The 15,819-nt window shown below is 38.6% G+C and overlaps 1 protein-coding gene across 2 annotated transcripts; it reads left to right on the top strand.

The window, feature by feature from the left end:
* Nucleotides 1–146: 146 nt before the first annotated feature.
* On the top strand, nucleotides 147–15,595 carry TOX4 (TOX high mobility group box family member 4). 2 transcript variants are annotated; one of them, XM_019628742.1, is made up of 9 exons: nucleotides 147–242; nucleotides 452–520; nucleotides 8,371–8,613; nucleotides 9,466–9,726; nucleotides 10,081–10,311; nucleotides 11,633–11,713; nucleotides 12,500–13,243; nucleotides 14,327–14,490; nucleotides 15,153–15,595. In XM_019628742.1, the coding sequence occupies exons 1-9, from the start codon at nucleotides 237–239 to the stop codon at nucleotides 15,211–15,213; spliced, it is 1,860 nt and encodes a 619-aa protein (XP_019484287.1). In that variant the 5' UTR covers nucleotides 147–236; the 3' UTR covers nucleotides 15,214–15,595. The 2 variants fall into 2 exon arrangements, with proteins under 2 accessions (XP_019484287.1, XP_019484288.1); XM_019628743.1 differs by lacking the exon at nucleotides 452–520 and having other exon boundaries at nucleotides 15,153–15,582.
* Nucleotides 15,596–15,819: the final 224 nt, after the last annotated feature.

The raw sequence follows: 15,819 nt of genomic DNA, 5'->3' as shown, positions 1-15,819 counted from the left end.
GGTAATAGCCAGACACCGCCTCCAGAGACGCCTGTAACACTTCTATATGCCATTATCCCACCAAGCTCCAGGGGGCGATAGCGAGCCTTTCCGTCCTTTCGGCCTTCCCGGGCCTGACGCGCCTTCCAATCAGCGGAGAGCGACGCGCGTCCTTGCGGAAGTGACGGCAGTTCCGAGTCTTGTGGGGGCGGTGGGAGCGATGAGGGGACTGAGACGGTGGTAGCCGTTGTGTGAAGATGGAGGTAGGAACCTGAGCGCTAAGAAGGCTGACGAGAGAGTGCGACCGACCTGGTTGAAGCACAGGCGGGAAGCTGGGCGGAGAGGCGGCTGACAGGACGGGAGAGAGCGGGATACGGGGAGTGTTGTCAGAATGTCGGGGTCAGAATCCGTCGCTCCAAGCTAACTCCCTGCTCCCCCTAACTTATCCCCGCGGCTTTCTTTTGGTTTCCAGTTTCCCGGAGGAAATGACAATTACCTGACGATCACAGGGCCCTCGCACCCCTTCCTGTCAGGGGCCGAGGTGAGCACGAGGTGCCGATGCTGGGGGCGGTGGGGAGGGCGTGAGGCAGTGGTGGGGTAGGGTGGTGGGGAGGAGAGGGCGCCAGGGACCGGGGGATGGGAATCAGGGGCCGCGATTGGTGTTTAGAGAAAAGTGGCAGCTGCTTCTAGAGCCTATGAGGACTAAGGGGAAGACCCAGGAAACTGCTGTCATCAGAAAAGCAGGACTTTGGAAAGAGCTGGCGTATTTCAGAGTGATTCTGGATTGGAAGACAGAGTGGACTTGGCTGTCCCCTTACGTTGGGGAGAAATAACTACGACAATCTTGGGGAATCGAAGAGGGAAGAGAATATTTCAGCTAAAGAAATTGGGATGAGAGTTTACCCAGCAGGGGTTAACTGTGGGCATTGTTCATTCTTGAACCAAACTTTGTTGAAGGGGTCTTTGTTTCATTTTAATTTGCTACGCAGTGATTTTTTTTAAAGTTAATAGTTATGTTTATGTACATGGTGTTAGCTTGTTTTGCTAGTGAAGGGTGAAAGGAAATTGTTGCCAGAAAACATGAAGGAAGTAGAACATGTGTTTCTGTTTGCCAGTGACTCAGTTTGGGGAGGTTAGGTCACCTTTGTATGTCAGTTTCCACAGCTGTCAAATAATTGTAATAATAGTGTCTTACGATGTTGTAAAGTACAAGTAATGGTTATGGTGAGGTCCTTTAGTATTTGTGGAAAAGTTTTGGTTGAAATAATTGTCATAATATAGATATGTATCATTTGCTTAGGCAAGGCAAAGAGAAAGATGGAATAGGCAAGAATAAATTTCATGGTCTTTGAGAAATTGTGAGATCTTGAGCTTTCTACCGTCTTTTCAGGACTTTTTTTTTTTTTCAAAAGTGGTGTGAACCATTTGCATCAGTTTTTTTTGTACCAAGAATTCTCAATTGCTGTTGAATGGGCTTATCCTGTTATAAATCGTAACGATTTCATGGATGAGAATTAGATTGATATGAGGCAATTGCTAGTTTTTAACTTACTTTTTTTATTTTTTATTGGGGAACAGTGTGTTTTTCCAGGACCCATCAGCTCCAAGTCGAGTAGTTGTTTCAATCTAGTTGTGGAGGGCACAGCTTCGAGTAGTTGTTTCAATCTAGTTGTGGAGGGCACAGCTCAGTGGCCTATGCGGGGATCGAACTGAAAACCTTAGTGTTATGAGCACTGCGTTCTAACCAACTGAGCTAACTGGCCACCTAGTTTTTAACTTCTTTATTGCTATTATTATTATTTTCCTAAGCAGAGGAAAGTGTGAATCAAATGAGCAGCAAATTTAGAAATTATGTAAAACTAAAATCTGATGCTTTATAGTTTCATTGCCAGTTTTTTCTGAGTGATATCCCCATGGTTTAATTTCATTGTTAGAAGTATTGTAACTCTTACATTGGCCTCATCCACATGAAAAGTCCATCATTGCCAATTTTGCCAATTTATTCTAAATCAGGTCTCCAGAATTTAAATTTCTTTATTTAGAGTGTTTGTAAATTTCACATTGGCCTCATCAAGAAACTTTCCAGGTATGAGTCTATCCTTTGTTTTTGCTTTTATAATTATGAGAAATTTTAAAAAACAAAACTGTTTGCCAAGAAGCTCATAACTAAATTTTAATGGCTTCCTTTAGCCTAGGACTCTGTCATTGTTAACAGTTCTCCTTATTACAATTTCTTCACTGTCCTGGGGCTGGCTGAGTGGCTCAGTTGGTTAAGAGCTCGCTCAAGAGTTTGAGCTCTGAGGAACAGCAGTTCGATTCCTGGCCCGAGCTGAGCAGCTGCTGAGCTGCCAACAGGTGGCAGGATGGCTCAGGGAAAAAAAAATAGTAAAACAATTTCTTCACCTTCCCTTCCCGTTTTGGTTTTTTCTAACCTTAATTTTAATTGGTTTGTGATTTTTGTTGTATCTGGTCTTACTGTGAGCCTCGTAGAACTAGGTAAAGGTAATATTTTAAATTTTTTCTTTTAAAAAAAGAGTGATTTTTAGTTTTCTTGCAAGAAGTCCACAAAAGTACTGACCATAAAAAAATTGAAAAGTTGGACTTCATTGAAATTAGTAACTTCTTTTCATTGAAAGACATAATTAAGAAATTAAATAGGCACTCCACAGACTGCAAGCAAATAGTTTAATACCTATATCTGACATATTCAGAATATATCTAATACTTCTGCGGAATAAAAGAAATAATCCAATTTAAAAATGAGCCCGAGATTATTATTATTATTAATTTTTTGGGGTTGCTGTTAGGGATTTATTTATTGCGTACTTTCTAAGTGCTGAATCCTTTGCAGAGTCATGATGGGAGGCAGTGCACAGTGATGGAAAGACCTCTGTTCAAATCCCATCTCTGTTCCTTATTAACTTTTTTTTTTGTCATCACTAGAGTTTTTCTTTTTTCAATTACTTCTACATATACTATTATATTAGTTTCAGGTGTACAACATAGTGATTACACATTTATATAACTTATGAAGTGATCACCCCGATAAGTCTTAGTATGGACAAAAGATTTGAACACGTACTTCATAAAAGAGGTTATCCAGATTGCCATTAGGCATGTGAAAGAGTGTCATCATCACTCATCAGGGACATAAAATCATAATGAGATACCATTGCACAGCCACCAGAATGGTTAAAATTAAAAATACTGACAATCCCAAGAGTTGACAAGGATGGAGATAAGTCTTAATCATTGCTGGTAAGAGCGTAAAGTGAGTCAACCGCTTTGGAAAACTGGCAGTATCTACTAAAGATAAACATATCTACCCTGTGACCCAGTAATTCCACTTCTTGATATATATATATAAATATATGTATATTTGTATATTTATATATATAAATATATATATACACACACACACATATACATATATGTAATGTATATATTCACCAAAAATATGTATGTTCACAGCAACTTTTTTCATAGTAGCTAAACACGGAAACAACCCAAATATCTATAAACTGGTACATTTGTAAAAAGGAATAATACATAGCAATAAAAAAGAACAAACTAATAAATGCAACTTGGGTGATCTCAAAAATATATTGTTGAGTAACAGAAGCCAGACATAAAAGTAGACACAATATGAGTTCATTTTTTAATGAAGATCAAGAATATACAATACTAAACAAGTGTTTTTAATGAAGAAAAGGGAACCCTTGTGCACTGTTGGTGGGATTGGAAATTGGTGCAGCCACTATGCAAAACAGTATGGAGTTTCCTCAAAAAAATTAAAAATAGAACTACCTTATGACCCAGCATTTCCACTCCTGGGTATCTATCCAAAGAAATCCAAAATGCTAATTTGAAATGATACATGCACCCTTAGTTTACTATAGTAGTACTCACAATAGCCAAGATACGGAAACAACCAAAATGTCCATCAGTAGATGAGTGGATATAGAAATTGTGGTACGTTTATACAATGGAATATTACTGTCATAAAGATGAAATCTTATCATTTGCAACAACATGGGTGGACCTAGAAAATATGCTAAGTGAAATAAGTCAGACGGAGAAAGACAAATACCATATGCTCTCATTTGTAAGTGGAATCTAAAGAACAGAATAAATGACCAACTAAAATAGAAATAGACTCATAGATACAGAGAACTGGTGGTTGCTAGATAGGAGGAGAGTTGGGGGGATGGGTGAGAAAGGTGAAGAGATAGGAAGTACAAATTGGTAGTTACAAAATAGTCATGGGATGTGAAATACAGTATGAGGAATATAGTCAGTATTGTAAAAACTATAGTGTAAAATGGGTATTAGACTTATCAGGGAGATCACTTCATAAATTATATCAATGTCTAACCACTACACTGTACACCTGAAACTAATATCAAATAATATTGAATGTCAACTATAATTTTAAAAAATATACAGTCACATGATGTAAAAAGTACAGCATAGGGAATGTGGTCAATGGTATTATAATAGCTATGTACGGTGTAAAGATAGGCAGTAGATTTGTTGGGATTATCACTTTGTGAGGTGTGTAAATGTCTAATCACTATGAGTATATTGTTTTGTACACCTGAAACTAATAATTTTTTTAAAAAGACCTAAAAAAAAATGTACAACACTAAACTATAGTGATAAAAATCAGAAGAGTGGCATCTGTTCCAGAAGGGAAGGAGTGTTGACTGGGAAGAAGTATGAGAAAATTCTTTTAGAGTGATGGAAATGTCCTGTACCTTTGATCTGTATGTAATTGGATGTTTACATATGTAAAAATTCATTGAGCTATACACTTAAAATTTGTGTACATAAGTTATACCGCAATAAAATAAGAAATAATAATTTTTAAAGAATATGTGTCCAGAGAGGCACGCTTAGCATCTGTTACAGTATTGCTTGAAATAGGGAAGTTATATAATTTGAAGGGAGTTTAATCTTTCCGTTCCTTCAGCTTGACTTTTTTATATAATGATACTGTGCTTTGAGCACTTTGGGGAAATAATAAGTCATAAGTACACCTGTCCTTAATTAGAAAAAGTATAACATTAGAACCAGGTAATAATTTCAAACTGAATTGTTAAAAATTTCACTACTATAACAGTTTTTAAGAACAATTATTTTAATAACCCATAATACCAGTGTACTATTGAATAAATAGGTGTTGGATTAAAATAAATTTTAAAATGAATAATCTACACAAGAAATTATTTGAAGAAATACTGGAATGTGTGCCTTGATATGGGGCAATGTGAAATGGGAGGGAAATGGAATTTTTTATTTTTTGGTTCTCTCAGTAGGTAAGCATCTTTGCTTATAAACTGTAATTCCCAAACTGCTTCCTCCCCCTAAAAGGCCTAGGAATTTACCAGAAAAGGAAAATAAAGCTGAGTGAGAAGGTAGCTGCATCGTGTTCCTGTGTTCTCCTTCTATGTCCACATCATTTATTTTTACTTTAATATTTGGTACAGTTTTGTTTTATGTTTGACAGTCTAGAGTATGATCTAGTTATGTAGTAGATGTACTAAAATAAAATAACTATTGATAATCCTACAGATCATTTGTGACAGTAAACAATATATAGTCAATCTTTGTTTATTCTAGCATGTGGTTTGCCCTTCTGTATTAACTCTTTTACTGCGTTAATTGATTTCAAGTTTTTTTCAAAATGTGTCAAAATTCCACAAAAAATAAAAAGTTGATATTTTGACTATTTTATGACTTTAATAACATTTTAAGCTGCTTTGTACATAAATGACATTATTTTTATTTTAAACCTTTGTTACATGGTAATAAATTTACCATTATATTGAATTTTAGCAAAAAATACTCAAGACATACTAAGTGGCATCAATTGGATTTAAGTATAGATAAATTAGAATCTAATGGCATTGATGACATAAAAAATTTATTACAAAATGTTACACAATATGGCATACAAAACATCTTTGTTGTTGATTGTGCAAGCCACAGGAAAACATACCGAACATCACAGCAAATTAATCATTGTCATTATTTTACTCTTCTTACTTTAAGGAAGAAACAAACAAATAAACCAAACAACCGCCCCCCAAAAAACACCGTTAAAGCCATGGATACTGAATAACAAAGCTGTTTCCAGGGGGTGGTGCACAGAAGGAATGCCTTGTTAATTCCATACAATGGAATCTCTGCATGTCTCTTTTTTTTAGTGTAGTCCATGAGAGCACTGCAGATGGTTTGTGAGGGGCAGTCCTTTGTAGAACACTGGTCTCTTGTTTTGGATATGAATTTTTATTCTTTTTCAGATTTAATTAACAAATAGTATCATTTTTACATCTCAGCAGAGTTGCTTTTTTATTTGTTGTGGTAAGCAAAATTTGTTGCTTTTGCCAAATTATTTATTGCTTTGCCAAATCAATTTGTATCTTTTAAAAAAATTGAAAACCATTATTATATAACTAATAATCTGTTACAATAAATGTTTCCCCTGATCCTTTTTCCTGTCCCTGTAGCTTTTTTGTTTGTTTGCATGAGAATTTGGTTAAAAAAAGTCGTCGTTCCCCGTTCCTGAAAAATGCTTACCTGAATCTAAGCTGAAATTTCAGTCTTGGATCTGAAGTTAAGAACTTCCACACAATAGTAAAAATTATGAGTTGTATACTGAGAAAAGCTCAGTTCGTGGGGAGAGTTTTAGTTTTTCCCATCAAGAACTTCCTGTTCCTATGCTCCTTATGCTACTGTCATGTTATTAGCCCAGACAACTACCAAATTTGTACCATACTAAGTAAAATAGTAAGGATCTTAGAGGAGGAAAATGTAGGCATGAAGCTATATACATATCTTTTTGTCTTCTAGGAAACATTTCTATTTGCAAATGTGTTTCAGAGATTGGGCATTTCACAGACATACTCCCCCCAACCCCACCCCCCTTGGTTTCTATTAGCTGGAACTATTCTTTTTAGCAATATCTTCATTAAAATAAAAATGATGCTATTAGTGAGACCCTTTCTGGATCTAGAAAGACCTCAAGGAATTCTTAGGATGTAGTATTTAGTCATGAAAAAATAATGTGGGTGCCTATTGAATTTGATCAGAATCGTTGATATTTACTATACCATGTGACAAATTGATAGAACTGAAAGTTTTTAAAATTTCAAGTACCTATGATAATTGGTTGGGACAGGTGGCAAGTTAATAATAATTAGGATATTAATATTAATAACAATGGTTAATGACAATTATTAAACTATTATATATATCAGGCAATATAATAAGCTTTTGTGTCCTAAATCCCATTAATCCTCAAAAGAAAAATACAATTACATTATATACATTGTAATTACCTTACAACTCCCATTTTATAGATGAGGAAAGCTCATTCAAGGTCATATAGTAAATGGCAGAGCCGGGACTTGAACCCACATCTCTGACACCAATCTCTCTTGCTATTATTTATAATACTCTGTTGCTGCAGACGGCATTTTAGTTTTTTAGTGTCAAAAAGGAACCATAGCATTTTATCTTACGTCAGACATTGGTCTGTTAGCTCCGTGAATGGTGGACACATTCAGAAAAGAAATAGTATATTATTGTAGTTGGACTCAGAGGAAGGGATTGAGTCTTTAGCCAGCTGGAGTAATCTTTTTCTTCCTCACTTTCAGAAAGGCTTGGTCAGAGCAAGACTAGAAATGTGCTCAGGAACTGTTAGAAAACCAATTTGACTTTTGGCTATACCTTTTATGAAGGTTTTTCTCCTCATTATTAATCCTTATCTTGGCATTGTTGGGTTTTCCAAAAATCCTACACAAATGGGAATCTTATTAACATCAAAATTTCTAAAATGGAAAAGAGATAGGAAGTAAGTGCCTACATTTTAGAGGGGGATAAGGTTCCAATGACAGTACCTTTTAGGATCTGCTTCAAAGGAACTTAAAGCAACAAAGTATAATTGTCTGGTTGACAATGAATTGCTGTGGTTTAACCGTTCAGGTGTAGTAGTCATGAAATAACTATCAGAATCTTTAGAAAAATTTTAAGCATCATAGCTAAACGGGTTATAAAATCTGGGTCCTTACTAATGGTGCTGAAAGAATCATTCATTAAAACAACAGGCATAATAGTTGGTAACGGTGGTTAAAGGTAGAAAAGAGATAAAAGAATTAAAAACTGATTAATGTTGGCATCCTTGTATGTGCCATATGATCAAGGGTATGAAGAAGAAGAGAGGCTTGTTTGTAACATTAAATAGGTCCTAAGAAATTGATAACAAAAATAGGATCCAAGCTGGAAAGAGGTACACTGAGAATCTTCAGTACCTAGCCACGTTGTTCACTTAGCAGTATGCAGTTCCTACTTTTTCCTCTAATTCTTTTTCCTTTTCCCCCTCTACAGACATTCCATACACCAAGCTTGGGTGATGAAGAATTTGAAATCCCGCCTATCTCCTTGGATTCTGATCCTTCACTGGCTGTCTCAGATGTGGTTGGCCACTTTGATGACCTGGCAGACCCTTCCTCCTCTCAGGATGGCAGCTTTTCAGCCCAATATGGGGTCCAGACATTGGACATGCCTGTGGGCATGACCCATGGCTTGATGGAGCAGGGCGGGGGGCTCCTGAGTGGGGGCTTGACCATGGTAAGGGGCAAAACATTTTCAGGCTTACCCAAGCTTAATGGTGTTAGGAGAGACCAAAGTGACTCTCTATTCCCTGCTACATGTGGGTATTGTTTCTCATTCTTGTGGCCAAAGGTTCATCAACAAAGACTTAATTTCTCCTGAATGAATGAAGTTTATCATCTGAATCAATTTTACTTGAAAAATGGTTTAAGATTATGAAATGCCTAATGTTAACCCTGAAATGAAAATGATTTATTGTGATTTTTGGAAAAAGGAAAAGGTTTTTTTCCCCCCCTTCTAATATGGCCTTCACATCCATATTCAAATGTGAGTATGATAGCTGGCACATTGAACGATTTAGTCAAGAACAGTCTAAACCAAATGTATTGATTGTGAATTAGTATGAGTATTTTGGACTTCCGGCACATCTCAACAGTAGCACATCTCCATGCATTATATTTGATACCAAACATCTCTACCATTGGCTTTATTTACTCTGATTGCCTGTGTATTGCAACTTTAAACTCCATTATTTTAGGAGGGTAGAGGGAGGAAGTTGTCACCCTGTGTATCATCACTATCTCCAGATTACTGAATAATTTATTTGCTCTTTAAATTAACGTCCAAAATTAAGACTTCTCGTTATTTTTTGTTATTTTGGAATAGGCCTTTGAGTACAAAGAAATGACTTTACTGATTTCTGTACTTTAAAAGCTTACTATGTTTTATATGTAGACAAATTATTTGATGTTTAAACGATGATACAGTGTGGGTGAGCAGGGGATTTATAAACTGTCCTGAATTCAGGGTGGGGGGGAACAGTGGTGTTTTTTATATTTAGTGTTTAATTAGTCCTTCTGCTTCTCTCAGGACTTGGACCATTCTATAGGAACTCAGTATAGCGCCAACCCACCTGTTACAATTGATGTACCAATGACAGACATGACATCTGGCTTGATGGGGCATAGCCAGTTGACCACCATTGATCAGTCAGAACTGAGTTCTCAACTTGGTTTGAGCTTAGGGGGTGGCACCATCCTGCCACCTGCCCAATCACCTGAGGATCGTCTTTCAACCACCCCTTCACCTACTAGTTCACTTCATGAGGATGGTGTTGAGGATTTCCGGAGGGTGAGGCATTCCCTGCCAAAAATCAAATCTGCCATGATATTCTGGTATAAAATTCTTGGCATACAAAGCTACTCTGTATCTTTACTCCTGCCCTATCATCCCCTGTGCTCTTTTCTGGGTATGGGGTCCTGCCTCTCAATTTACAGTTTATAATGCTCCTCCCAGTCTCCATTCTTATTGGTCTTTACATACTTTACTAATGTCTTAATCCTATTGCCTCTATTTTCAGCACATCTGAAAATTCCATCCATGTGGCTAGATCATTTCCCCCATATAAAAGTCCTTTTCTTACAGTTCTCCAGACATGATACTTCCCCTCTTCCTTCTTGTAATTCTCTTTTTTCTTCCCTGCAGCAACTTCCCAGCCAGAAGACAGTTGTGGTGGAAGCAGGGAAAAAGCAGAAGACCCCAAAGAAGAGAAAAAAGAAAGATCCTAATGAACCCCAGAAACCAGTTTCAGCATATGCTTTATTCTTTCGTGATACACAGGCTGCCATCAAGGGACAGAATCCCAATGCCACTTTTGGGGAAGTTTCAAAAATTGTGGCCTCCATGTGGGACAGTCTTGGAGAAGAACAAAAACAGGTGAACAAATAATGAGAAACTAGTGGATAGTGAATGTTCTAGAAGTTTTTAAGGGGATAAAAACTAAGTTTTAACTTTCTTACATGTCTTATTTAATATCTGCTCTTAGTTAATGGCATTCATGGATTATCCTTGGTCGTAGAAGCTGCAGCCATAGCGAGTCCAGAATACCCATATAAACATTACTAATCAGTAATTGTTGTGAAAACGCTGAATCTAACTTTTCTAAGCTTCATTTTTTATTTTTTCCACTGTAAAATTAGGCTATTTCTTGATAGTTATGCTGCGGTTAACTCTAAAATCCACTATCAAGTTTGGATTTAGATTTAGTTTGGGATTTTCTCATTGGCCTACTTTAAACCTGAAAACCATGGTTAATCTCCCTGAACTTAATCTGGATTTCAAAGAAATGAAGATACAACTGAAATTGAAGATGGCTATAATTATTACTGTAGACTACCCAGGTCTTATGTAAAAGTGAGTCCACTACTTAATACTTGAAACAAAAATATGTATTATAACTTGTATCAGTTATCTCTTGCTACTTAATGAAGCATCACAAATTTAATGGCTTAAAACAATGACAATGTATTATTTCTCATGATTCTGTAAATTGGTTGGGTGGTTTTCCTGTGTTCTTGCCTGGGCTCATTCCTGTTTTTGTAGTCAAATGACAGCTGTTACAGCTGGCCAAGGTGACCTTGTTCCCATGTCTGGCAGTTGGTGCTACCTGTTGGCTGAGATGCCTTAGTTCTCCTTCACATGGCCTCTCATCCTCCAAATAGGCTAGACTGGCTTCTTTGCAGTATGGCACACTTACAGCAATGTTCCAACCGAACAAAAGATGTCCCATTGTCTTTGTGTCACTTAACATTTTAATGGTCAAAGCAATTCATAGAGCTAACCCAGATTCAAAGGAAGGGGAAGTAGGTTTCAGGGGGGAAATCTTGTGGCTCTCATTGTAAACAATTTAACACATGCCTTAAGGAAGAGTATACCGGTTAGACATGATCCCAGACCAAGCAGACTCCTCATATAGCCTTTGGGTAAGGATTTGTTTTGGTAATAGAAGCAGACATGAGTTGGTGTTACTTTGGAAGAGTAGTTATTCCAGCATGACTCCTGTTGATTGGGTGGCTTTCAGATGAATGGTCACTGGAAAGTCTGCCATGGGGACTGTCTTGATTACTAGCTTTCTGAAGTGTATTTACTAAAAGGAGTTGTCAATATTTAGACTGAGATGAAATGCCATTCATTGATGAATAGAATTATCAGTCTTTTCTAGGAGTGTGGGCTTCTTTTTAAACTGTCTTTCCTGCAGGTGTATAAGAGGAAAACAGAGGCTGCCAAGAAAGAGTATCTGAAAGCTCTGGCTGCTTACAAAGACAATCAAGAGTGTCAGGTAAGAGGGTTAGGATAGGTGGATATTTATTTAAACCAATAAAAAAATTTTTTTGAGCAGATTACCAGTTATAAGAATACTACCAAAAACCTGTGGAACCTGTTGATACTGTGTAGTAAAAGCTTGAAAGTATAACATGGTTTCCCATTGTTTCCATCATAAACCTTGCCAAACAGTCTTTCTTTCTGAGTTTATCCCATTGTTTACTTTAGCCAAGGTAACACCTACAGCTGCTCTTTTCCTTCTTTCCTTCCTTTTTTTTTTTCTTTTTTTAAGATTTTATTGGGGAAGTGAGGGAGGGGAACAGCGCTGGGGAATCGAGGGAAGGGGAACAGACAAGTTGCTGTCCTTTTGTTCTTCAGTCTAGTTGTGGAGGACGTCGCTTCGCTGGCCCATGTTGGTATTATCATTGCGCTCTTCCCGGGTGTGGCAGATTGGTCGCTGGCCTCTGGACAGCCGCTCACGGTGGCTCTTGGCAGCTCACACCGGCTGCTGGCTGCTCACGCTGGCTGCTGGTCACTCACGGTAGCCCAGCTCCAGGTCAAGCTGTTGTTCACCATCTTAGCTATAGAGGGCACAGCGTCACTGGCCCTCATGTGGGATCTGAACCGGGACCCTGCTGCTTAGAGCTGGTGTCCCAAGCCAGCTCCTAACCAATGTGCCACTTGGCCGGCCCTCTTTCTTTCTTTAATCTGTATCTTTTGGGAGGTGATTAGAGTGAATATGAATATGTCCTAGGGAAGAGAGTAAATTTCCCAATGACATTTTGTTGTTGTCCTTCTTTAGGCCACTGTGGAAACAGTGGAATTGGATCCAGTGCCGCCATCACAGACTCCTTCTCCACCTCCTGTCACTACTGTTGACCCAGCATCTCCAGCACCAGCTTCAACAGAGCCTCCTGCCCTGTCCCCTTCCATTGTTGTTAACTCTACTCTTTCATCCTATGTGGCAAACCAGGCATCTTCTGGGGCTGGGGGTCAGCCTAATATCACCAAGTTGATTATTACCAAACAGATGTTGCCCTCATCTATCACCATGTCTCAAGGAGGGATGGTTACTGTTATCCCAGCCACAGTGGTGACCTCCCGGGGGATCCAACTAGGCCAAACCAGCACAGCTACTATCCAGCCCAGTCAACAAGCCCAGATTGTCACTCGATCAGTATTGCAGGCAGCGGCAGCAGCTGCTGCTTCTATGCAATTGCCTCCACCCCGACTACAACCCCCTCCATTGCAACAGATGCCTCAGCCCCCCACTCAGCAGCAAGTGACCATTCTGCAGCAGCCTCCCCCACTGCAGGCCATGCAACAGCCTCCACCTCAGAAAGCTCGCATCAATCTACAGCAACAGCCACCTCCCCTGCAGATCAAGATTGTGCCTGGACCCACTCTGAAAATGCAGACTACCTTAGTTCCACCAGCTGTGGAAAATAGTCCTGAACAGCCCATGAACAACAGCCCTGAGGCCCATACAGTGGAGGAAACCTCTTCTGAGACAATCTGTGAGATGATCACAGATGTCGTTCCTGAGGTGAGGCTGTTTGCACGTCTTTCCTTTAGACCAGTGGAAATGTATAAGAGCATACTTGGTTGACCCAATAAAAGCGGGGGTTGCTACTAGCATTTAATGCCTGGAACCAGAAGTATGAAACATCTTATAAAGGACAGTTCTCTGTGACTGTGACATGTCTCACCCATGATACTATGTAGTGTTCTTGATGAGAAGCATTAAGAAGGCCTCCTGTCCTAGGCTACTCCTTAACTAATCAGAATACTGTAGTTCGACTAGAGAGGTATGGGCTTAGGCTATACCTCCCATTTCTCCTATATCTGGACTGCTTGGCTTGATGTTTTTAAAAGTGGGGGATGGATACGGGATATAGCTAGAAACATTCAATTGTTTTATATCAATGAATCCAAAGTGATATAAACAGATGCCAGTTACCCTAGTTTTAACTTGTACGTGACCAGTAGTCATTTTAAAATACAGGTCTGTTGAGACTAGTATCACAACTGAAAGTGGTAATTTTAAAGAAAAGTAAAGAATACCCATCAGGAGGAAACTATGACTCTCCAAGTTCTTTTTTTCTTTTGCTAATGGCACATTTTGTCTTCTCTTTGCCCCACAAACTTAGTTGAGGTGACTCAACCTCTACTCACATTCCTTTGATATTTTCAGAGGACTATCATTCAAGTGTAGAATAAGTCAGTGATGAGTAAGATTAAAGAGCACACATGTAAAACTGCTAGTCAGCCCTCCACATACACAGATTCCCAACTATGAATCGAAAATTCTGTTCACCTTTGAACTGTGCAGGTAAATCTGCATACGAATGAGTGGACCAGCACAGTTCAAACCTGAGTTGTTAAAAGGGTCAAATGTACTAGCATATGGCCAGCATTCCCGATGGGAAGAATCTTGTCAGTCTACTTGGCAAAGTTCTAAAGCCGGATGTAGAGGTGGAGACCAGGAACTCACCTTCTTTTGGAACGTTACACCCATGTGAGGGATTTTAACACCTGTTCCTCCATTGGGTCCCAGACTTAACTTGACTAGTGGCTGACTAGTAGGTAGCAAATCTAATCCATCTTTGGTGCTCTCTTCCTCTCATAGGTTGAGTCGCCTTCTCAAATGGATGTTGAATTGGTGAGCGGGTCTCCTATGACGCTCTCACCCCAGCCACGATGTGTGAGGTCTGGTTGTGAGAACCCTCCGGTTGTGAGTAAGGACTGGGACAATGAGTACTGCAGCAATGAGTGTGTGGTGAAGCACTGCAGGTGAGTTACAGTTTCTCTCCTCATAATTTAAGTACTGCTAAATTAACTGTTGGAAAAGATGGTAACCCTGAGCCTATCAGTATTATCTTACCTTAGAGTAGGTTGCTGTATATATGTTTGATTATAGAGGTTATTAGAAAAGTTCTCCTGCTTAAAAAGAGCTTACATTTGCCACATAGACAAAGATGACATAATTAGCAGTTCATACTTTTTAGGTACATTACCTCTATGTATGCTCTTTAAATGTATGACAGTGCATTAAGCAGTTATTGATTGAATATTAGCTTATCTCCTTAGTGCAAGTCAGACCATTTAGGAAACTACAATTTGAGGAGAAATGGATCAGTAGTAAGTAGCACAGTAAGGTGCTAAGTGTGGTAGAGGTAGGGGAGAAGTCCTGAAGATTTTCCTATCTCCCCAAGTTTCCTTGGGATTTACCTACATCCATGAAACAAAGCATTATTTTCTATCTCAAATCCTCTTCAGGAAACTAGGAATGCCTATATTTCTGACTTTTAGTCCAATTGCCCCAATATTCCTACTGGGTGATACCATCTGACCTTGGTGCTACAAGAAATTAACTGAAAACTTCTTTAAGATAGTTAAAAAAGAATATATCTAAGCTGCAATTCTAAGTTTGTGTATGTCTTTTTCTCTCTTAGGGATGTCTTCTTGGCCTGGGTGGCCTCTAGAAATTCAAATACAGTGGTGTTTGTAAAATAGTCCTTCCTGTTCTCCAAGCCAGTGAAGATTTATCTGCCAGGAACATGTACAAGAGCCTGTTTTTAAAACTCAAGCTGGGCTTCTGGCAGTGCCTGATCTCAACCCATGATGGTTCTTCATGCTTCTCCCCTTTTTCATCAACGAGGGGCCAGGCTATGGAGCAGGGCCATTAAGTGTGCTGTAATCTGGAATTGCTTTTTACTTTGAAGTATAAGCAGAAATGCCAGTAATAATAGCAGAAGAAAGGGTGAAGGGAATATGGACAAGCAGATCATAGGGGTGGTGGTGGTGGGGGTTGTTTGAAAAAACTTGTTGGTATAATTGTCATAGGATTTCTCTAAAAGATTATTAAAATTATGGAAGAGTACACATCAGCTTTGAACCTATCATTGTGTGCATCCATTTAAAAGGTTGAATTAAAGGTTACACCTCTTAAACAGAGCTGTTATTATCATATCTATACATTGTTTGAGAACAAAGGTTTTCAACACAGTAGGCACACTGGGTTATAGGGACAATAACATACCTACGAGTTTCTTAATTCCTCTTTACAAATAGCATTTCTATAGTCATCGTCCCTCCTTATCTCATTTATCAGTTTCTGAG

The sequence above is a fragment of the Hipposideros armiger genome, unplaced genomic scaffold (assembly GCF_001890085.2).
Source record: "Hipposideros armiger isolate ML-2016 unplaced genomic scaffold, ASM189008v1 scaffold_807, whole genome shotgun sequence".
NCBI lineage: Eukaryota > Metazoa > Chordata > Mammalia > Chiroptera > Hipposideridae > Hipposideros > Hipposideros armiger.
The sequence above is the reverse complement of the archived record's forward strand: the minus strand, read 5'-3'. Positions and strand labels throughout refer to the sequence as shown.

Bases quoted from the DNA above. Each gene is read 5' to 3' on its own strand.
- TOX4 (XM_019628742.1), top strand. The intron at 8,614-9,465 runs GTAAGGGGCAAA...TGCTTCTCTCAG, and splicing joins TGAGTGGGGGCTTGACCATG to GACTTGGACCATTCTATAGG. The intron at 10,312-11,632 runs GTGAACAAATAA...TCTTTCCTGCAG, and splicing joins TTGGAGAAGAACAAAAACAG to GTGTATAAGAGGAAAACAGA.